The sequence below is a fragment of the Xyrauchen texanus genome, chromosome 7 (assembly GCF_025860055.1).
Source record: "Xyrauchen texanus isolate HMW12.3.18 chromosome 7, RBS_HiC_50CHRs, whole genome shotgun sequence".
Lineage (NCBI taxonomy): Eukaryota > Metazoa > Chordata > Actinopteri > Cypriniformes > Catostomidae > Xyrauchen > Xyrauchen texanus.
In genome coordinates, this window is record NC_068282.1 from 14,467,859 (window position 1) to 14,490,296 (window position 22,438).

The 22,438-nt window shown below is 40.3% G+C and overlaps 1 protein-coding gene across 3 annotated transcripts; it reads right to left on the minus strand.

The window, feature by feature from the left end:
• Nucleotides 1-955: 955 nt before the first annotated feature.
• LOC127646170 (arginine-glutamic acid dipeptide repeats protein-like) lies at nucleotides 956-20,515 on the minus strand. 3 transcript variants are annotated; one of them, XM_052129653.1, is made up of 18 exons: nucleotides 20,278-20,513; nucleotides 19,615-19,865; nucleotides 19,426-19,474; nucleotides 19,183-19,310; nucleotides 18,951-19,050; nucleotides 17,967-18,065; nucleotides 17,181-17,261; nucleotides 16,932-17,085; nucleotides 16,567-16,659; nucleotides 16,114-16,316; nucleotides 15,278-15,454; nucleotides 15,049-15,165; nucleotides 13,711-14,864; nucleotides 12,597-12,819; nucleotides 5,168-5,849; nucleotides 4,770-4,907; nucleotides 3,936-4,113; nucleotides 956-3,249 (listed from the first exon to the last, which is right to left on the minus strand). In XM_052129653.1, the coding sequence occupies exons 4-18, from the start codon at nucleotides 19,200-19,202 to the stop codon at nucleotides 3,216-3,218; spliced, it is 3,453 nt and encodes a 1,150-aa protein (XP_051985613.1). In that variant the 5' UTR covers nucleotides 19,203-19,310; nucleotides 19,426-19,474; nucleotides 19,615-19,865; nucleotides 20,278-20,513; the 3' UTR covers nucleotides 956-3,215. The 3 variants fall into 3 exon arrangements, with proteins under 3 accessions (XP_051985613.1, XP_051985612.1, XP_051985611.1); XM_052129652.1 differs by lacking the exon at nucleotides 19,615-19,865 and having other exon boundaries at nucleotides 4,815-4,907; nucleotides 20,278-20,515; XM_052129651.1 differs by lacking the exon at nucleotides 19,615-19,865.
• Between the last annotated feature and the right edge of the window lie 1,923 nt (nucleotides 20,516-22,438).

Consider the following 22,438-nt stretch of genomic DNA (forward strand, 5'->3'; position numbering starts at 1 on the left):
TATTTCACACATGTGGATGACCAGACCAAGGACAGATTATGACTTGCAGAGGCCCTGGGGGCCAATTATTTCCAAGGGCCCCCCCTCCACCCAATAGTTGGGGGGTTCATCGTTCATGCCCAAAACCTACAGTTTTAAAGCCCAGGGCACCCCCAGGCAGTCACCCCCAAGCAGCCCAGTCGGTAATCAGTCCTTGGACCAGACCGATCAAGCTGGGAATTATTGTTATTTTAGAAATATAAACAACCCTGGAAATGCACTTGTAAGTAATTAACCTAATTGAATGTCAGTAACTTTAATCTGATTCCAAGAATTTAAAATGTAATGCATTACACTACTTTTTGGTCTAAATACTTAATAGAACACCGAATTAGTTGGAATCTGTTGAAGATGTTTTTCCATTATGACATTATTTTCAGGAGTTAATGACAGAAACCTACTGTAATGCAGAAATAAAAATACAATAATTACATTACAAATGCCTTGTTCTACTTCAATTCTATTATATTTTCCAAAGAAATTTGAAAATCTGATATTTCCAATTGACAAACTAAAGCAGAAGGTATAAAAACCCCATCAAATGTTTTTCATGAAACATCTAAATTGCCTCAGACTTTTGCAGTGCAGTATAGATTTTATTTTGCGGGTGAAATATTACCTGAAACTTTCTTAGTGACGTGCACCCTTTTTCCCTTGTCAGCGGTAAAAAAAATTGAGGAAATGGATAAGACTGAACATTTCAAAATTAACACTGAATTATTTTCTTGCAGACAGACATCACTTCTTTTTTTCCTTAAAGCAAGCAGCCATGTGCCTTGTTTGCATTGCTATTGCAACATGGGTACTAAAGTCAACCAACCCACAATCTACATACATGTGGAAAGCAGGTAAGACCAACCTGAAAATTTTAGATTTCTCTAATGAGACACAATGATCAGTCTTCTGCATATTAAATTAGACAATTTATTCAGATAATATGAGCACACAGAATTAACATCCTTTTTCCCTCTATTAATTCTCAGCTCTTCTGGCAAATGTGAACACAATATCAGCTACCCAGTACTTGCGGCGATACATAAAAGGAGTAACTGAGGATGAACCATAAAAATCTTGTATTATTTCGGAGGATTTCTCACAAATGGGCCAGTGTACAGGAAAGGATACATTTTGCACAAATTCACACCACTCTTTAGTAAATACACATTAGGTCGTACTTCATATTTCCAAACAGTCTAATATTTTCAAGTTTAACATATTCATGTTACAAAATAGGTGTTCAATCAATAAATAACTTATCAAAAGGACAATTTTGTTAAAGAAAAGCATAGAATGTAACAATACTATTTTTCCCCATACAAATGTTGTTCAGTTAGAAGACATATATTGCTTTAGATATTAGGTTGATATGGACCAGAAAAGACAACTGGTAGGTTATGCTTATTGTTTTTTTTTTTAGGACCAAAGCTGTGCTATACATCCATCCATCCATCCATCCATCGTCAACCGCTTATCCTGTGTACAGGGTCGCGGGGAGCTGGAGCCTATCCCAGCTAACATTGGGCGAAAGGCGGGGGACACCCTGGACAGGTCGCCAGTCCATCGCAATATTTCCATCGCTACGTTCCATCGGACGTTCCATCGTCCATCGCTATACATATTTATGTAATTCACATAGAAATACATTTTTGGTGTACATATAAAATAAGCTTTTCAATGAAAATCACTCTGGATATACTAATTAAATGCAAAAACATCTCGCTACCAAAGCTTAAAAAAAAGTTCAGAGAAGGAACAGATTTTAGCACATTTCATAAAGAATATAGTTTGCACATAAAATATACTTGGAAGTGAAGGAGGTATCAGAAAGTGACATAAGTATGACTGCTGAATTGTAAATGATTTCTATTACACACAAGTTGTAAAGGAGAGACAAACATCAGTGTAATAAGAGCAAGTATTTATGAAACAGCCAGAAAATGAAATGATCTCACAGTTAATGACTGCTGCTGTTGGTATGACGAGTTCATTAATGTACTGAGGTGTATGAAAAATAATTATGGTGCAAGCTATTTATAATAATAATCTATCAAAATGACGATTTAGTTCTGAAAAATCTCACCTACTTGCAACAAAACAACACTATGCATATAAAGACATGTATACACATAAACATGGATATTAAAAATGAGAATACTTTTCCCATTAAAATATCCATATAGCTCATAAAATGCAAGTATAAATGTTTAGTGTTTATTTGAAGCAATAATGACATTTTGGCAGTTTTGAAAAAAGTAACCATCAAAGTTTAACATATTCAGTCCCAGAAAAACTGTTGAACACTCACGTCCCTTAAACAAAACAATGGCACAACATTTCATGTTTAATATTGATATTTTAACAATTAGGAGTAGTGCCCAAAAATACCACTTGTAAATCATTAAACTGTCACAAAATTGCTCTGTGTTTTGTTTAAGTTAATTTCAGTTTACTGTGGTTATGCTGTGCTCTTTCCTAACCAGCCTGATTATGAAAATGTTACCTTGTCACCACTTACATATACAGTAGCCAGGTTGTTAAATTGGCTACCACGTGCACATGCTTGTAGGGGAGTTAACATTTCAAATTTAGATGAAAGTGAGGATATCAATATATATGCCATTAGGTATTTTATAAACAATACCCTTATAAGTCTACAGGTGTTGTAGAGAAAAAGATCAACACTATTAGGTAGGTGATAAGGTGGAGTTTACAGCTGTTATATATTGATAAGTGCTCTGAGGTATAGATGAAAAGAGGCTGTTTGGGTATGTAAAGCATGCATTTTTGCACACAGGTCATTTGAAGTTTTTGTATCCAAATCTATCATATCAACTTTTAATGTTAACAGCTAATATATTATTTTAAACATATAATATTTACAATCTTTGAACGAATATGTCAATAAACTTTGAAACTAAATTGTGATAAACTCTGGATGTTGGACAGTACTTATCAAATACTAAAAATCTACAGTACTGTGCTTTTTGCGCAGTAACAACATTACATGGGATTTTCCTTTCTGACAAAAACCATTTCGAAGTAGTGTTCATGCAAGGAAAGCAAATTCAATGTGCTTGAAAAGACTAGTTATTTCACATAGCACAAAGGAGTCAATAAGTGCAGAAAACTTGAAAACAGAATTTACTCTGTAGTCCACAGTGTAGGTGTCATTCATTTCAGGACTGCTTGTCTCCCTCTTTCTTCAGACGACTGTTGAAGAGACAACAGAACAACATCTAGGTAAAGCCCGGAGTATCAAAGCAAGCAGGTCAAAAAAAGCCAATGCAAAATTTTACTGTGCACTATAAACACAATACACTATACGTCTGATTTCCATTTGATCAAAAGAGTCGACAAGGAGTAATTTATACACTAGAATGTTGTTAAAATCATTTATAAACTGCCTGAAACAATAAATTTAGCTGAAAAACTATTTTACATATTTATATGCTCCACAGACTTAATTTAAAGCAGAGTCTTAACATCAACATGGAAATACAATCGACCAATTTACTTTAATACACAAACTTGTTCTTATTGTAAACAATTAATCAGTGCATGTAATTCTAAAAGGAAATCATTTTTTGTCTTTGTAATCATTCATCAAAATTTAATAACTTGCTCTGCCTTTGAAATTAATTCCCTTATGAATGATTTCACCAAGCCCCCTTATTTTTCAACCCTTCCCCTCCAACCACCTGTCATATAGAAAACCCTTTTCACAATCCAATCAATTCCTAATGAATAAAAACAAGCCCCTTTCTTCTCACAATATGTCACATCACAGAAGTGAAAAGGGTTGCGAACGCCTTTTATGTTTAACTTTAATATTATACATGTTTTCCACGACAAAGAAATAACTTATTTACACATGCACTTAGGCCCCTTTGGTTTACCTGTAGTAGTCTTCTTGGCTTGGAAGAGGAGCACTATGCAAGTGTGCATGTCCATGTAGCCACTGCTGTTCCAGTGCAAGCCTCTGCAGCTCTGCTGACTGCGCCTGCATCGCCTGTAACTGATGTGCAGCTGACATGGGAGCTAGAGGTCCTGGTAAGTCCCTGGCGAAGGGTACCCCTGTGAACAAAAGACAAAAACACCTCACTTTAGTAACTATTCCCTCAAATACCTGATAACTACTTCCTGCCATATGACAGTAATGTTCAATGTTTTTAATAAACAAAAACAGTCAAACATGCATCGTGTCGTCACAACATTTCAGTCAATTCAGAGTCCACAATCCCATCCCCTTATTAAATGCTTAACAAGTAATTAGTTCATGTAAATGAAATAGTTACAAATGTTATGAAATGTCCTACATGAACAACTCTTCTGTTAAGCATTGCATAATATTTGTTAATGACTACCTAAATAAAGTCATTAGAAACTGATACACTGTGTCTTCATAACAAGCAAGCCATGCGTTATGACAAAACTAGAATACTACCACAAAAATCAATGGAATTGTCTACACACATAAAATCACTATGCTTTAGCTTAAGACAGCTTTATTGTTATTAATGGGAGTGCTAGCTTTGTCGTATTGCAACGCTTGCGTGCTGTAATCCAATAATATAACAATACACCAAACCTGTTAACTTTACATTTGTAGACTGATTATAAGTTATCATCATCAGCTATTCAAGTTAGAAATGTTAAAAGGTAATTTAGGATTAGCTCTAGTTCTCTTTTAGAACAGAGTGTGAAACTGCGGAGTCTATTTGGTGACTCACCAAACAGAGGGTGGCGAAGCATATCGTGCTCATGGGGTAACTCACTCAGTAGGGGGTTAGGAATGGCACCAGGAGAGTAAGGGAATCGAGCCAGAGGGGGGCCAGCAGCCAGTTGGTCCAGAGGATGAGGCCCTGAGCCTGAAAAATAAAGATTTTAGAGAATAGAGAATCTCTTTACTTTCAATAAAGGTGATGCGTTTTAAAATTCTTTCGCATATCCCAGCTTAATAGTAAACTATTAGCAAGCCATTTATAGGTTGATTTCACTACAAAACATTTCTCAGTTTGTTTGAATATACCGACCAGCCCAACACAGCCAAACAACATACTTGTAATATTTTAAAAAGGCAAGTGATAATTGTAGTCACCTATCTCTAAAGAATATTCAGAGTTCTCACCTTGGTTGAGTGGATCCTGTTGGTGCAGATGAAGGTGGGAGTGTATGTGTGAGTGCTGGTGGTGGTGTGGTGTAACATTGAGCATCTGTAGACGTGCAACAGGGTCACCGGTGGCAACAGATGCCATTCTTTCAGCATGGAGTCGCTCAGCCGTCAGTCGCTCAGCATAGGTTATCTCCGGCCGGGGAGGTGCTGCCACATTGCGCTCCATAGCTGGGTGGAACTGGGCGAAGGGGTGTGGCCCAGCCACATGAGGCAAAGGCAGTGCACCGTGGCGGGCAAAATGCTCCATAGGATTAGCTGATGTATGGAGAGGGTTCTCCAGCTCTGGTGGCTTGACCTCAAATCCGGGCTTCATTCTTTCTCGGATCTCTCTCTCTCTCAAATCACGAAGCTCTCGCTCCCGGAGGGCAGGGTCTGCTGCATAGAGACCCGGCATGTGATAGGCTAGCAGGTGCTCACCTGGCCCAAGAGGCATGAAGAAAGGATGGTTGCGATTGGAGGGTGACATGACATGGGGGCGGGCATACTCGCTGAGTGTACGGAGGGCTGGGGTGTCAGGTCCAAGATATGGTGGAACAGCGGCCATGGTTGTGGGGGGAGGGGCTTCAAATGATGGTTGCACATGGGCAGCAAGCAGGTGATTGCTCATGCGACCATCGTGGGATAAGCTTGAAGCATGCTGTGAATAAAGAAATGACAACAATGAAAGTTGTTTATTACAATCTTTTTTAAGTGTTGTTTTTTCTTCAAAAGATATCAAAATGCTAAATTTAAACAATTAGTAAATTATAAAGATTTTAAAGGTTTGGAACAGGCTAACTACACAATTCTGTTGTTATCAAACAGGAGAAAATAACTTCGAAACGGTGTAGTCAAATAAACATGAACAGTTAAATACATTTCCACCCTATAGTCTTATTATGGTAATGTATCCGCATGTTTTCTGGATTTTGTAATGATTCTGATTAATGTAAGACAGTTAGTAATTAAATTAATACAATTATTTTACATTTATTAAAGGTGTACAATAAACACTTTTTACATACACTTAAGGTTGAAGTCATTAATACACATTTTGTAACCACCCCACAGATTTTATAAAAGCAAACTATAGTTTTGTCAAGTTGTTTAGGACATCTACCTTGTGCATGACAAGTCATTTTTACAGACAGATTGTTTAACTTCTATATCACAATTCTAGTAGGTCAGAAGTTTACATACAGTAAGTTAACTGTGCCTGTAAGCAGCTTGGAAAATTCCAGACAATGACGTCAAGCCTTTTGACAATTTGCCAATTAGCTTCTGATAGGTGGTGCACTGAATTGGAGGTGTACCTGTTGATGCATTTTAAGGCCTACCTTCAAACTCAGTGCCACTTTGCTTGACAACATGGGAAAATAAAAAGAAATCAGCAAAGACCTCAGAAAAGAATTGTGGATCTCTACAAGTCTAGTTAATCCTTGGGAGCAATTTCCAAATGCCTGAAGGTACCACGTTTATCTGTACAAACAATAGTACACAAGTATAAACACTATGGGACCATGCAGCCATCATACCACTCAGGAAGGAGACACATTCTGTTTCCTAGAGATGTCTGTAGTTTGGTGCAAAAAGTGCAGATCAATCCCAGAACACCACAATGGACCTTGTGAAGATGGAGGAAACAGGTAGACAAGTATCTATATCCACAGAAAAACGTGTCCTATATCGACATAACCTGAAAGGCTGCTCAGCAAGGAAGAAGCCACTGCTCTAAAACCACCATAAAAAAGTCAGACAACAGTTTGCAAGTGCACATTAAAGACACACATAAAAGACAGATCTTTTAGAGAAATGTCCTCTGGTCTAATGAAACAAAATGTAACTGTTTGAACATAATGACCATCATTATGTTTGGAGGAAAAAGGGTGAGGGTTGCAAGCCGAAGAACAACATCCCAACCGTGAAGCATGGGGGTGGCAGCATCATGCTGTAGGGGTGCTTTGCTGTAGGAGGTACTTGTGCACTTCACAAAATAGATGGCATCATGAGGAAGGAAAATTATGTGGATATATTGAAGCAACATCTCCAGACATCAGCCAGGAAGTTAAAGCTCGGTCACAAATGGGTCTTCCAAATGGACAATGACCCTAAGCATACCTCCAAAATGGTGGCAAAATGGCAGCAAAATGGCTTAAGGACAACAAAGTCAAGGTATTGGAGTGGCCATAACAAAGCCCTGACCTCAATCTGATAGAAAAGCAGAAATGAAAAAGTGCGTGCAAGCAAGGTGGCCTACCTGACACAGTTACACCAGTTCTGTCTGGAAGAATGGGCCAAAATGTCAGCAATTTATTGTGAGAAGCTTGTGGAAGGCCCCTTAATAAAGGCAATGCTACCAAATACTAACAAAGTGTATGTAAACTTCCAACTCACTGGGAATGTGATGAAAGAAATAAAAGCTGAAATAAATAATTCTTTCTACTATTATTCTGACATTTCACACTCTTAGAATAAAGTAGTGATCCTAACTGACCAAGACATAGAATGATTACATTACAGGAATTGTGAAAAACTGAGTTTAAACATATTTGGCTAAGGTATATGTAAACTCCTGACTTCAAATGTGTGTGTGTGTGTACACACACACACACACACACACACACACACACACACACACACAGCTTCTGGAAAGTATTCACAGCGCTTCACTTTTTCCACATTTTGTTATGTTACAGCCTTATTCCAAAATGGAATAAATTCATTATTTTCCTCAAAATTCTAATACCCCCATAACAACAATGTGAAAGAAGTTTGTTTGAAATCTTTGCAAATTTATTAAAACATTTTTTTTTTTTTTTTTTTAAATCACATGTACGTAAGTATTCACAGCCTTTGCCATGACACTCAAAATTGAGCTCAGGTGCATCCTCTTTCCACGGATCATCCTTGAGATGTTTCTACAACTTGATTGGAGTCCACCTGTGGTAAATTCAGTTGATTGAACATGATTTGGAAAGGCACACACACACCAATCTATATAAGGTCCCACAGTTAACAGTGCATGTCAGAGCACAAACCAAGGCATGAAGTCCAAGGAATTGTCTGTAGACCTCCGAGACAGGATTGTATCGAGGCACAGATCTGGGGAAGGGTACAGAAACATTTCTGCAGCACTGAAGGTCCCAATTAGCACATGGCCTCCATCATCTGTAAATGGAAGTTTGGAACCACCAGGACTCTTCCTAGAGCTGGCCGCTCGGCCAAACTGAGTGATCGGGGAGAAGGGCCTTAGTCAGGGAGGTGACCAAGAACTCGATGGTCACTCTGACAGAGCTCCAGCGTTTCTCTGTGGAGAGAGGAGAACCTTCCAGAACAACAACCATCTCTGCAGCACTCCACCAATCAGGCCTGTATGGTACAGTGGCCAGACGGAAGACACTCCTCAGTAAAAGGCACATGACAGCCCACCTGGAGTTTGCCAAAAGGCACCTGAAGGACATGAGAAACAAAATTCTCTGGTCTGAGGACACAAATATTGAACTCTTTGGCCTGAAAGAGTCATGTCTGGAGGAAACCAGGCACCGCTCATCACCTGGCCAATACCAACCCTACAGTGAAGCATGTTGGTGGCAGCATCATGCTGTGGGGATGTTTTTCAGCGTCAGGAACTGGGAGACTAGTCAGGATCTAGGGAAAGATGAATGCAGCAATGTACAGAGACATCCTTGATGAAAACCGGCTCTAGAGCACTCTGGACCTCAGACTGGGGTGAAGGTCCATCTTCCAACAGGACAACGACCCCAAGCACACAGCCAAGATAACAAAGGAGTGGCTACGGGACAACTCTGTGAATGTCCTTGAGTGGCCCAGCCAGAGCCCAGACTTGAACCCGATTGAACATCTCAGGAGAGATCTGAAAATGGATGCTCCCCATACAACCTGATTGAGAGGTCCTGCAAAGAAGAATGGGGAGGAACTGCCCAAAAATAAGTGTGCCAAGCTTGTAGCATCATACACAAAAAGACATGAGGCTGTAATTGCTGCCAAAGGTGCTTCAACAATCTCTCACACACACACACACACACACACACACACACACACACACACACTGATCAGCCACAACATTAAAATCACCTGCCTGATATTGTGTAGGTCCACCTTGTGCCACCAAAACAACGCCAACTCGCATCTCAGAATAGCATTCTGATATGCTGTTTTTCTCTCACCACAATTGTACAGAGCGATAATCTGAGTTATATAGACTTTGTCAATTCGAACCAGTCTGACCATTCTGTTGACCTTTCTCACCAAAATTTATTTCTGTCTGCAGAACTGCTGCACACTGGATCTTTTTATTTTTGGCACCATTCAAAGTAAGTTCTTGAGACAGTTGTGCGTGAAAATCCCAGGATATCAGCAGTTACAGAAATACTCAAACTAGCCCATCTGGATTATTGTTGGTGCCAGACAGGCTGGTTTGAGTATTTCTGTAACTGCTGATCTCCTGGGATTTTCACACACAACAGTCTTTAGAATTTACACAGAATGGTGCCAAAAACAAAAAAACATTAAGTGAGCAGCAGTTCTGCAGACGGAAATGCCTTGTTGATAAGAGAGGTCAACACAGAATGGTCAGAAGACATGCTTTGGCTTCCTGAGGTCTGGCATGCGAATGACATGGCCTGCCCATCAACTGTGTCTGCATCAAGATGATGTGAATGCTAAGCAGGCCTGCAGGTGCAAGAATAACTGTGTCAGGGATCTTGCTTTGCCACCTGATGTCAGAGTCTTCTAAGGCAGATGCTGAGGAAGTGGTTGAGCTTTTTGGCGATGCTGGGTTCCACGTACTGCTTTCCAGGGTCTGGCTGGTGCATAACTTCTGTCTTTGTTGTATTGATGGTAAGACCGAAGTTAGTGCAGGCTTCAGTGAATTTGTCTAATGCTATGTTGAATGTCAGCTTCGGAGTCAGCGTTGAGGGCAAAGAAGAAGTCTCTGATGATGTCTGTCATATTCTTGGTTTTTGCTTGCAGCCTCCTTAAGTTGAATACTTTCCTGTCTGTGCGGTACTTGAAGCAGATTCCTATGTCACCATCCCTGAAGGCATCAGTCAGCATGGCGGAAAACAGGAGGCTAAAAAGTGCCAGTGCAAGGACACATCCATGCTTGATGCCGTTTGTGCCAGGGAATGGCTCAGAAGTCTCACTATTGTCCTGAACTCAGGCTTGCACACCATTGTGGAATTTTCACACCATGATCTTCCAAAGGCCATCTCTACTGACGGTTTAAAGGCCTTGGTTAGGTCCACATAGATGGGAACAGGTCGGTGTTCTGTCCTTGGGATTTTCCCTGCAGCTGTCTGGCAGCAAACACCATATCAATAGTACCTCGCTCTTTGCAGAATCCGCACTGACTCTCTGTGAGCAGTCCTTGGTCCAAGTGTTTTGCTAGGCGGTTGAGAAGCAGTCTCACGAGGATCTTGCCTGCATTGGATAGTAGGGAGATGCCCTGATAGTCATCACAGACATTTTGGTTGCCTTTGTGCTAGTACAGGTGGATGATGGAAGGGTCCTTTAAATCCTGGGGGATCTTCATTTGCTGCCACATGACCTAGAAGAGCCGATTAAGTTTCTAAGTCAGGTCAGTGCCACTTTCCTTGTAGACCTCAGCTGGAATGGTGTACAAACCAGGTGCTTTGCCACTGGACAGAAGATGGTTCACCCTTTGCAATTCTTCAAAAGGTAGGAGGGTCATTAAGGGCTGTGTTGACTGGTACCTGCAGCAGCCGACCTATTGCCTCAATGTTGATTGCTGATGGATGATTTAGAATGCTGTTAAAATGTTCTACCCATCTCTCCAGTATTTTCTCCTCCTCATTGATCAGAGTTGTTCCATCTAAACTGAAGAGAGGGGATGATCCCAAGGAGGTGGGTCCATAGACCTCTTTCAGTCAGGCAAAGATGTTCTTCATGTGCGTATCCTTGAATCTCATCTGCCTTTGCACACAGCCCTACATCTGTCGTAGCATCTTCTGGACTGATCTTCATGTGTTGCTCAAGGCATCCTTCTTGGAGGTGAACGTTGAGTCAATGAGATCAATGAGGCTCTGTAGACATGATGTTTTTCCTCCAGCAGCTGTTTGATCTCGGTGCAGTTTTCATCAAACCAGACCTTGTTGCATCTGGTGTAGTGCCTCAGGATCTCTGTAACCGTACTGTAGACAACATCACGTAGGGCTGCCCAACTAGCCTCCACATCGTCACTGTCCAGGGAGGTGGTTTTCAGGCGCTCTCCCAGAGTGTTAGCCAAGGACTTGCTAATGGTAGCGATCTTTAGTTTGCTGATATTCAATTGTTTTCTGTGGGTGACGCTTGAGTTGGATTCGGATATTAATCTTTGGGTCAATGAGGATGTGATCTGTCCAACATTTGGCGCGGCACAAAGACTTTGTCACCATATATCCTGCCTGTCCTTCTTCCTGAAGATGACATAGTCAATGAGATGCCAATGAGATGCCAGCGAGGGTGCATCCACAATGTCCTGTTGAGAGCTGGGAGGCAAAAGGTTGTGTTGGTGATCAGAAGTCCGTGCTCCGCGCAGGAGAAGACCATTGCTGTTGCATGTGCCAACCCAGTGTTGTCTGATGATTCCTTCCAAGGTTTTGCAGTCAGTGCCAACTCTTGCAATGAAGTCACCAAGGATGATGAGTTTGTGTGTTATACACACACACACACACACACACACACACACACACACACACCTGTGCAAAAGTTTTAGGCATGTGTGGAACAAATTTTGCATAGTGAGGATGTCTTCAAAATAATGCCATAAATAGTTTTCATTTATCAATTAACATCATACAAAGTCCAGTAAACAAAAAAGCTAAATCAATATTTGTTTTGACCACCTTTGCCTTCAAAACAGTACCAATTCTATGTATACCTGGAAACGTCTTGGTTGTTGGCAGATAGGATGTTCCAAGCTTCTTAGAGAACTCACCACAGTTCTTCCATCTCTTTACACTGTCTCAATTGCATCTGTCTCTTGTCTCATGTAATCACAGACTGACTCGTTGTTCAGTGGGGGCTTTGGCATCTGTTGCAGGGCTCCCTGTTCCTCTATTATTTTTATTTGTTCTTCTGATTATTTTTATTTGCAAATGGAATGTTTGGGAGTCTAAATTCATATTTGCTATTGACGCACTAAAGCTGTTTGCTATTGACGCACTAAATAACCATCTTAAGACAAATGTTTTTGTGAAACATTGTATGTGCCCAAGACTTTTGCACAGTACTGTATATATAAAACCACATTACTGCAATACAATATTTTTGCATTGCAGAACTGAGAACTCGAAGCAAATTATAATTTCTTATTTTTTTCTTTTGACTTGAAATACAGGTGAAATACAGTATGTATAATTCAAAGTAACCTATGTATACTTACTGAATTTTTATCAGAGTCCCTCTCCCTCTCTCGTTCCCTTTCTCTCTCCCTTTCACACTCTCTTTTTCTTTCCCGTCCCTGTCGAGCGCTCAGTTCTGCCTCTCTCCTGGATCTTTCGGCAGTTTCCTCTCGTTTTTTGGCCAGTTTCGAGGAGGCCAAAGGAGTGAAGCATAGATCTGTGCGAGAGCAGGAGTTGTAGCCTCGGTTGAGGCGTTTAATGAATCTGTAAGTGAAAAACAATAACCACTGTGAGCTAAATTATCTGTTAACCCTTTCCCCGCCAAACACAGAATTTTCCGTGTTTTATGAAAAAACGCTTCCCCGCCAAACACGGAATTTTCCGGGTTTCCGTGTTTTAGGTGTTATACGGTAAGGAATACCCCTGCGCATGTTTTGAAAGAGTACGCAACTCTTTGATCAAAGAAACAGACTGCGATCGTCTCAAACATGAAGAAGTGGAGTATGAGAAGCTCAAAATATCAGACATAAACATGCCTTTTTCTCAGCTTTTTGTCTGAAATGTTGTTTTTTGACAAAACCTACCTCTGTTCAAGTCGCAATAAAAAAAGAACAAATGAAGATAAAATAAAATCGTTTTTTTTGCCTAAAAGCAAAGGCCCAGATCTTTATTTTGTTATATAGCATCTTCATATATTCATGGAAGAAAATATTCTGCGGGCCATTAAAGTTTAGCGAAAATCGTCAAAAACCCTGGCGGTGGCTGGCAACTTTTTTTTAAAAACGCTGGCGGGGAAAGAGTTAAAGGTTTTTCTAATCCAAAACCTTTTTAACAGCATTTTGCTATTTTACGAGTATTATGCATACAGTTTCTATGGCCTCATATTAACTGACAGACTACATGTTACTTTTAAAAATTAATTCGTCACACTGCAGGACATTGTGATTAAAAATTGTTAAAAACATTTTTTTTTAAAGAAATGCTGACCAGTTATACATTTTCTCTTTTACAATCATAAACCTTTTAACCTAAAATCTTTGTTGATTAAAGACAAAAAGTCCATGGACATGTTCAACTACCCATAAATGTAGATGCTACTATACTTGTAGATATCTGAAATGTTTTTTGAAAAACGTGATCTCCATTCTCAAATACCTTGCTGACTGGCTTGCATGGCTGGGTATGTCAACGACTGTTGATTCTGGAGAGGGACATCTGCGAGGAGGTGGCGGGCTTTCACACTCCTCCTCTTCATCAATTGGCTCTTCTTTGATTTGAGCCTGTCCAACAGGAGCGCTTGCTAAGGAGGACATGGAGGGCTGATGAGTAGGGACAGGAACTGGAGAGGAGTAAAGAGAGAATGGAGCAGTGGACTCGGGGGCAGGCCGATTTTGGGGTAGAGGTGGGTGAGAACTAGCTGCAGCAGGAGGGGCACCATTTGGATGACCTTTAACCTGCTGGCTCTGAGGCTGAGTCCGAGGGGTTGGCTGAGAGGAGTGGTTTTGTGGAATCATGTGCAGTGGAGGAGGCTGGGAGCAAGGCAAATGTTGTGAGGGCAAAGAGGTGAGAGGTTTCAGAGCAGGAGGTGGAGGCAGATTGGGGTGGATCTGGAGAAAATGGGGTGGTGGAGCAGGAAGGTGAGGTGGCTGCATGTGAGAAGATGGAATTGGTGTGGTTGGAGGTGGTTTGATTTGGGATGCTGCTGTAGGGGGAACAGGAGGGAGTGGATTCTCTCTTTTAATATGTGGTGGCCTGGAAGCAAAGCATGGTGGCTGACTAGCCCCAGTTGAAGGATTCTGCATTTGGCCTGGATGGTGCTGATGATGAGATGGCGCAGGGAAAAACTGCCCCTGACCTGGACCCTGAACATGCCAAGTCGAAGAACTTGAATAAGAGGAGGGAGCTTCAGGGCCTCTGGGACCACTTCTGATAGTGCTTAGAGATGGAACTTCCTGAGAAAGATCCACAGAAGATGCTGCCTTTGAGGGCGTGGTAGAAGCTCCAGGAGAAGGTGCAGATAAGGATGCAGGCACAGAGGGCTGAGGTGGTGGTGTTTGAATGGGGGCATCTGTTGTTGGGGTAGAAATAGACTGCTGGGGCTGGGTTTGGGGGGCTGGACCAGATATAGGGGGCAGTGCTGGAGAGTCTGAATCACTCTCGTTGGCCTGCAGGGGACTGGCCAGGCTTGGGGAAGAGCTGCGGTTGTCCTGATCGATGTCTTTAGAGTCACTGCTGCCGTCATCATTGGCACTGCGGCTATCTGAGCTCTCACCTTCACCCTCACCTTCTGATGGGGAGTCGGGACCCTCCTGGGTTTGAGAGGGAAAATTTGTTATAAAAGATAACATTGACATTAGCAGTAGTGTATTGATCGAAATATGGCACATTGGTTTTTAGTCAAAGAGTCCTACAGTTGTGGAGATGTGTTGGCTTAGCAAGCACCACTAGTTAGATAAAACTGAAAAGCAGTTCTGTAAAGTAAGATCCCCTTACCTGATTCTTGGTTTGCTTAATGTTTTTTCTTTCTGGCTCATCGGCATCTGGGGCAGCAGCCTCTCTCTGTCTCTTCACAACCTTTACTACAGACACCTCGACTTTCATCTTCTGAAGCTTTTGAAGAAATTTTAAATTGCAAATGTAAAAAAGGATTACAGCGGTGCACTACAAAAGTATGGGCACTTTTTACAAACTCTGAACTAAGTAGGTCCCTTTTTATCAGTACCTTGTTGGTCTTCCCAGCCACTCCGTTCTTGTTATCAGAGCTGGAAGCCCTGGTTGCCATAGCACTAGAACTGGCTCTGGGGGACTGTCCATTAGATCGCACATCTTCCGGGGTGGGAGATATGCCCGTGTCCGGGCTTCCTGTTGGCCTGTTGCGCCCACTTCGAAGAGATGACATCTACATGGAGAAACAGAAGACCAAACAAAGTCTTTTTTATATATATATATATATATATATATATATATATATATATAAAAAGACTGCAGAGTGGTAGCAGACCCAATCTAAAGGCACCTAAATTAGTGCTGTTCTTTTATTCCTAAAACCAGGGGAAAAAGTGAATATTTGAGCCAGACATAACCCAATTATATTCTAATTGGTTTTCAAAATAGTGGTTTACAATTTATATGGTTAAATATGGTCTGTACAAAGGTTGTATGATGAATTAACATTCAATTTAATAAGCACATGAACTCACATAGGTGCTTAACTAATAATGTGTAATTAATGGGACAACCATGGTAGTCCTTATGTAGTAACTTTAGTTTTTAAAGCACACCACGATTTCAAAATTCATTTTTGAGGTATGACTGTGTGTAATTTATATTGTAGAACAAAACGTGAGTCTCTTCAAGTAATGTTAACCACAGATCTTATTTCCCTCATAAATCAAATATTGCCATTCTAAAAACCTATTAGAAATTCCTGTGGGAACCCATGGCAAATTATCCTCCAGGGTTGGCCTACAAATTGATGTCATGACTGAACAGCTCTATTAGCTAGTACCCTTCACACAGAGCCCTGAGCAGAACCAATTATACAGAAGAAAGACCTACATGTGGCGGCACAAGGCTTCGACGGGTCTTCATCCCATGTCTGACTCCAAGCCCCTCTTCCTCATCTTTGACAGGTTTGAAGAGGTAGGGCGGATCAGCTGGTTTGGGAACAGGCGGCAGACGTCTGTGCTTATTGAAGTGAGAATGGCAACTAGAGCATAGCAAGACATTGTCTCGCCCTCCATGATACCAGTCCTTGGAGTCTAAGAAAAACATTTGTGTGAAAACTTCTAATAACAAAAAAAATTTGTGATTGTTGATTTTTTTTATTCAGGTAATTTACAATGACTTTCACAGAGTTTTCAGTTCATGCCTAATAAAGCCCCTTCCTGTATAGAATAGTGTAATTATTACACACATGCATATTGTCTATGAACTACAACATGAATGGAACCACACACAGAGTATACACAGCCTAATATTCACCACTGATGAAGGTTGAAGTGAACTTACTAGTGGTTAGACAGTGACTGCAGGCTTGACCTTTGCCTCCCAGCTCACTATCTTCACTGTCCAGATCATCTTCACTGGCTGAACTCAGCTCCACTACAGATAGACATGAAAGGAATACAGTCAATTTAACATCATTAATAAGGTCAAGTAATGTTTGCCGCATTTGTTAAATTGTGATGCATCATGAGACACACAGTCAAGATTCAGTGCATTGAAATCACATCGTGAGGTAGTTTTCTATACCAGCCCTAATAGGAAGTACTTCTTTTATTATACTGTTACTAATTGTATTACATTTAATATCATGCTTGGGAAAACAGGCTGGAATTAATTACCAGACATTTGTTGCAATGCGCTGGACTTACCTGAGGAAGTACGTGATGCTGCATTGACCGCAGCGGTTGTGTTGTGAGTTTTGACTTTGCGGGACACCGGCTGCCTTCGCTGCTGGCGATGAGGTCGTGAACCCACAGCCTCAGGAGTTTTCTTCCAGTAATAGTAGAATGTGATCAGCTCACCCTGAGAACACAAATGCATTATGAAAAACAAAGACTTAAATTTGACAGAAACAAACACACACTTATCATTTGATTCTAAATGTCAGGTGTCCTTACCGTCTTCTTACTAGGTAGAAGCTCCTTGTGGATCTTAAAGAAGTTTTTGCCATACTGTCTGAGGCCTTTGATAAACCGTTTCTGTAAATGAACAGAATTAGTATTTTTAACATTAAATATGCACTCACATTATGTTGTGCTTAACCTGAAACTTTTAGAAATGTCTTAGATGTGTGTGATCTACGTTAAAGAGATGGTTCACTCAAAAATTTTAATGATCTCATCATTTACTCACCCTCCTTCCATACCAGATGTATACGACTTTCTTCTGCAGAACAAATGATTTATAGAAAAATATCTCAGCTCTGTAGGTGAATGGTGACCATTACTTAAAAAGGCCAAAAATTACATGACGTCCACATAAAAGTAAAAAAGACTTAAATATTGATCTGTTTCTCAACCACACCCATCATGTCACTTCTGAAGACATGGATTAAACCACTGGAGTCTTATTGATTTACTTTTATGTAGCCTTTAGGTGATTTCTAGTGCTTCAAAGTTCTGGTCACCATTCACTTGCATTGTAAGGACCTACAGAGCTGAGACGTTCTTCTAAAAATCTTTGTTTACGTTCAGCAGAAGACAGAATTCATATACATCTGGGATGGCATGAGGGTGACTAACTGATGAGAAAATGTTCATTTTTGCATGAACTATCCCTTTAACCTACTAAGTGTTTTCCACACAGCTGCAAAAATTATCACAAGCAAGAAATGTCATTCACAATAAGAAAAGCACAATTTCCTTATGGCCATCCAAAAAACAACAAACAAAACAAAGACTCACCACTTCATCTTCTGACCAGCATTTCTCGATGAGTTTTGGAACTGGTTTCTTCACCAGACACTGCAGGGCTTTCGCTGCATCATACTGACTTTCATGAAGCTGTTTACAGAAAGTAAAATTACATGGTATATAAAAAAAATTCATGTAAAATATTGTATTTATACAGCAACAAGTTTATATGAAACAAAACTTTTGACACTGTAATCAATAAAATTAAAATGTTTGAAGGTCATAAATTAAAAACTTTAAAAAAAAATCTTAAAAGTTGGAAAATACTACAATGATATCTTGCTTATATTCATCAGCTCAAATCAACTGAATTCATTAAAGGGTTCATGACATGGATTACTTTTTCCTTGATATTTTGACATAAGAGGTCATTGCACTATAAAAACTTACTGCAAGTTTCAGAACTCAAAACTTCATCTTCACTGCAAAAAGATTTGTTGTTGAAACAAAGCAGCTAAAACAACTTGTTCTCTACTCCCTCCACACTGTGGTAGACATTTGCATCTGACTGCCTCCACAACAAAATATAAATTCCTACTTTACTTTATCACTTCCTTAGCGCACCCAGTAGCAGTAAGCAGTGAGATGGCAAGTAGAGGGCAGGGCTGCATTTCCCAAAACCATTGCAAGCTTTAGTTGATCGTAAAGACCATTGGCACCATTTGGTGCCAATGGTTTCTACAATCTACTTAGATTTACGATGCTTTTGGGAAAGGCAGCTCAGGTCAGTCAAGAGCAGAGAGCCAATCATAACAGTGGGCATTTACTGACAAGTCTTAAAGAAGAAACAGACAAAGTGTTTCTGTTACCATGTTTTACAAATATAGGACTTTTTTTTTTTTTGTGCAAAATCTTTACTAATATTAGAAGTGAACCTCAAGGAAAATTTGTAATTAAAAAAGTTGTGTCATAACCAATTTAATGAGTTGACAGATTGGTTAGAATCTCACAACACTAATAGCCACATTCACTGACCGTATTTAAAGCATTCAAAGTGGTATCATCCCGTGAAGCTGCAAGGCAACCATCCTCTGTTGAACCTCCATCACACATCCCTGCAAAAGCTGCCATGCTCCTGTTATTCAGCAAATACGTAAACAAGTTTATGTTTCATCAAACATTTCCCTTTTTAGACATAACCTGAAGTGATTATGAAAATAAATTTAATACATGAATATGAACTGATATCCAGCCCTACAGCCAATACCTGGCAGCCCGCAAGTACATGAGAAGGTCACAGTCATTGACCCCAGGCGCCCACACCAGCTCCTCATTATCTGTGATCTGTGAGTCAGTTACCAGGGCAGTTGGGGGTAGTAATTCAGGTAGCTTCGCCTGCACACATTTCAGCATGATAATTATATAACAGCAAAGGTCAGTTGACTTTTAGGACATTTATTAGTAAAATGCATGCTATATATCTGCACACACTGACTTTTTGGAGACTCACCTGGTGACTTGGTCCTACCCGAATCTCTCCTTGTGTGCTGTTCAGCTGCCTGAAGACAAAAATATAATGTATTAATTATAAACATCCTTACTATGTAAATGCAAAGTTTAAAATTCCAAGGCTGAAAAAAGGGGCATTTAGAAAATACACCCTCTTGTACACATACACAATGTTTTAATAGAAACATACTTAGTTTGAAAACTTCACGCCCTGTCATCCGAACAGTTTCATGTCACTGTTTTCCACCCATTTAAATCGCCTCCTTTCAGTGTTCATCATCAAAGGTGATTTGCCTATCAGCAGACGCGATGATCGATCCAAATCCCGCCCACATAGCGGAACAAGCCAATCAACGTCCGACTGCTCCATTCCCTCCAGAGGTTATATAAACGGAGGCTTGCTCTTCCAGTTTATGTATATACACATAAATCATTTCTTTGCTGTGTACAGAATCAATTACAGTGCAAATCAAAACCAGGATAACGAACTTACTGTCTCGATATGCACAAATTCCGTTGGTTGTCTTGCCATTTTTCGCAAAAGAATATATTACGCTAAAACAGAAAACGAATTCCCTTAACAAATATTTACATAACAGACGAACAAAACATTTTTTTTAGTACATCACCGCATTCAACATGCACAACATAACAGTCAACAATAGTATCTACACATCTGCCCCCATTTTATCTCGTCAGGCTCCTAGCTGGCCTTTGCGTGTGTGTGGCCGAGCGAGACGAGCTGTCAAGTTCAAAATCATCTGTTTGTACTAGAATGCAAAAGTATCCATGGTGTCTGCAAAACGCTGGCGCGCGCAAATCGAGTGATCCATAACAGAAAGAAACAACAAACCTTCGCGGACTGAACAAGTCGTCCATGGGAGAGACCGTTTCACTAGTGTTTAGAGTTTGTTTGCTGCGGCGGCTCAAAACTACGCTTTCGTCTATTTCATACTACCCAAAATGGAGGCTGCGTTGAGTATTTTTTCCTTAGTGCAGGCGATGACCTCAGTGTTCACGCGCAGCCTACTGAGATCCGCTTCAACAAGCATAACTGAGCATGTGCCGATGCAGCCAGCGCTAATGGGATCATCTCCGTGTACGCTGCCTATGGAGATCAGCCTCAGGGAAATGTCTTTGGCCATCCTCCCGTATCAGTGTTCACACACAAGATTGGACAGCCTCATAAATCGAACTATCCCAGTCTTAACGGCATACATTTGCATAATTGATAGTAGACACCACACAAGAGTGAATAATAAAAAATGATCCCCGAAGTGGGTAGAGGTATGTAAATATAGCGCGTGTAGATTTAATGGGACTGCACTGATGTTGACACGGTGGATTTATTTCGGCTCAGTGGAATTAGGCTAGACGTTTTAAACGCAGCCTTGTCTGCTTGAACGTCTACATGTCTCTCTACAGCCTCCCCAGGAGAACAGTTGATTCTGATTGATATAATTAATAATACAATTCTAAGGTAATAGAGTAAATATAGCTGAAAGCAGCAATTAAGAGGTCAAGCACTATTTAAGCATTTCAGAACATTATGCCATGACCTCGAGCTATATTGTAAAAAAAAAAAAAATTGCTGATGGTGGTGCTATTTGTGAGGAAGGGCAAATCATTTAAGAGGCTGGATGGGGGAAAAAAAACTTAAAATTGGTGCCCCTGGCATGCAAACTGCACCTTTAAAAGGATCCCTCATCATTTACCCAATGCCATCCTAGATGTGTATGATTTCTTCTGCAGAACAAAAATATTTTTATAAGCATATTTCAGCTCTGTAGGTCCATACAATGTGATTGAATGGTGACCAAAACTCTGAAGCTCCAAAAACCACAATGGCAACATAAAAGTTATCCAGACTCCATCTATGTCTTCCACTTTCTGATTCACTGGAACATTTTTCCTGAACACAGCCATGATAACAAAGAGGGGGGCATTTGTCATTTAAACAGCTCTTGGGTTTAGAAAGTTGCTTTTTGTTACTTGTTGCCAACATAAAATTATATAAGAGACCTAAATGAAATAACAAAGAGCAGTCTGGAAAATCTGCATTGACATTAATGCTTTTCTAGATGATTTACCATAAAGTTGCCACTTTAGCTGACATCACCCAATAATAAAGATCCCTTGGTGTAGAGGGCCATTGATTTACACACTATGCCGCTCAGTTGGCATGGCTGAAGGATGTTTCAACTGATTTCTTTGGCCCAACTTTTTTAAGGTAAGCAGGAGATAGGGAAGATTAGTGCCCTGGAATGCAAACTGCAACTAAAACTTAAATTAAAAGAGCACATTCCTTCAAAAGCACTTTTTTTTCCTTTTTTCTTTTAAATGTTCAAATGTCTCTCAATTTAAATGCTTAAATTGACTAAGCATCTTGACCACTATGTGGTGTTATCCCCAAACTGCTTAGGTACCCTCAGGACATGATGCCAAATCTGATTCAGCCGATATCATAAAAGCAACGTTAAAATCCTCATGGCCTTAGGAATCCACACGATTTACACCATAATCCATGAGAGTAACCAAAAGCAAATAGAATTTTGTTTCAAGACCAAATGGGTCAAAAGTTATGCACAAACAAAAAGTGAATTTTTAACTGGTGCTGGTGCTATAGAATTTGTCCTAAAGACCCCAAATTTTGTGTGTGGGCTAGTCATACCCACCCTTATCACTGTGCCAAATTTCATAACTGTCCTCCAAACGGTTTGTGGGACTGCCAGCCAGAGGAAGAATTAAAAGCAATAAGAATGGAATGGGTACAATGGGTGCCTATGCACCTTCTGTGCTTGGCCCCTAATAAAACAGTTCATCAGGTTTTATTCACTATGAGAGATGGAAATTTCCACCTAAGTGCTTCTTGATGAAAGCAAAACAAAATGAATGCTTATTTCAAATTTTGACATATTTTAGACATTTGACCACAAGATATGTGGGGTATTTACCTGAATCCCTGAAACGGTCAAACAAGAGATGATTTGAATAATAATGCTACTCACTTGTCA

What these genes read in the sequence shown, in the direction of transcription:
- LOC127646170 (XM_052129651.1), bottom strand. Translation starts at nt 20,303, where the DNA reads ATGGACGACTTGTTCAGTCCGCGAAG. An exon ending in AGCATCACGTACTTCCTCAG is followed by an intron (nt 16,660 to 16,931) that starts GTAAGTCCAGCG and finishes GTCTATCTGTAG; the next exon opens with TGGAGCTGAGTTCAGCCAGT. An exon ending in CATGCAAGCCAGTCAGCAAG is followed by an intron (nt 12,820 to 13,710) that starts GTATTTGAGAAT and finishes TTTCACTTACAG; the next exon opens with ATTCATTAAACGCCTCAACC.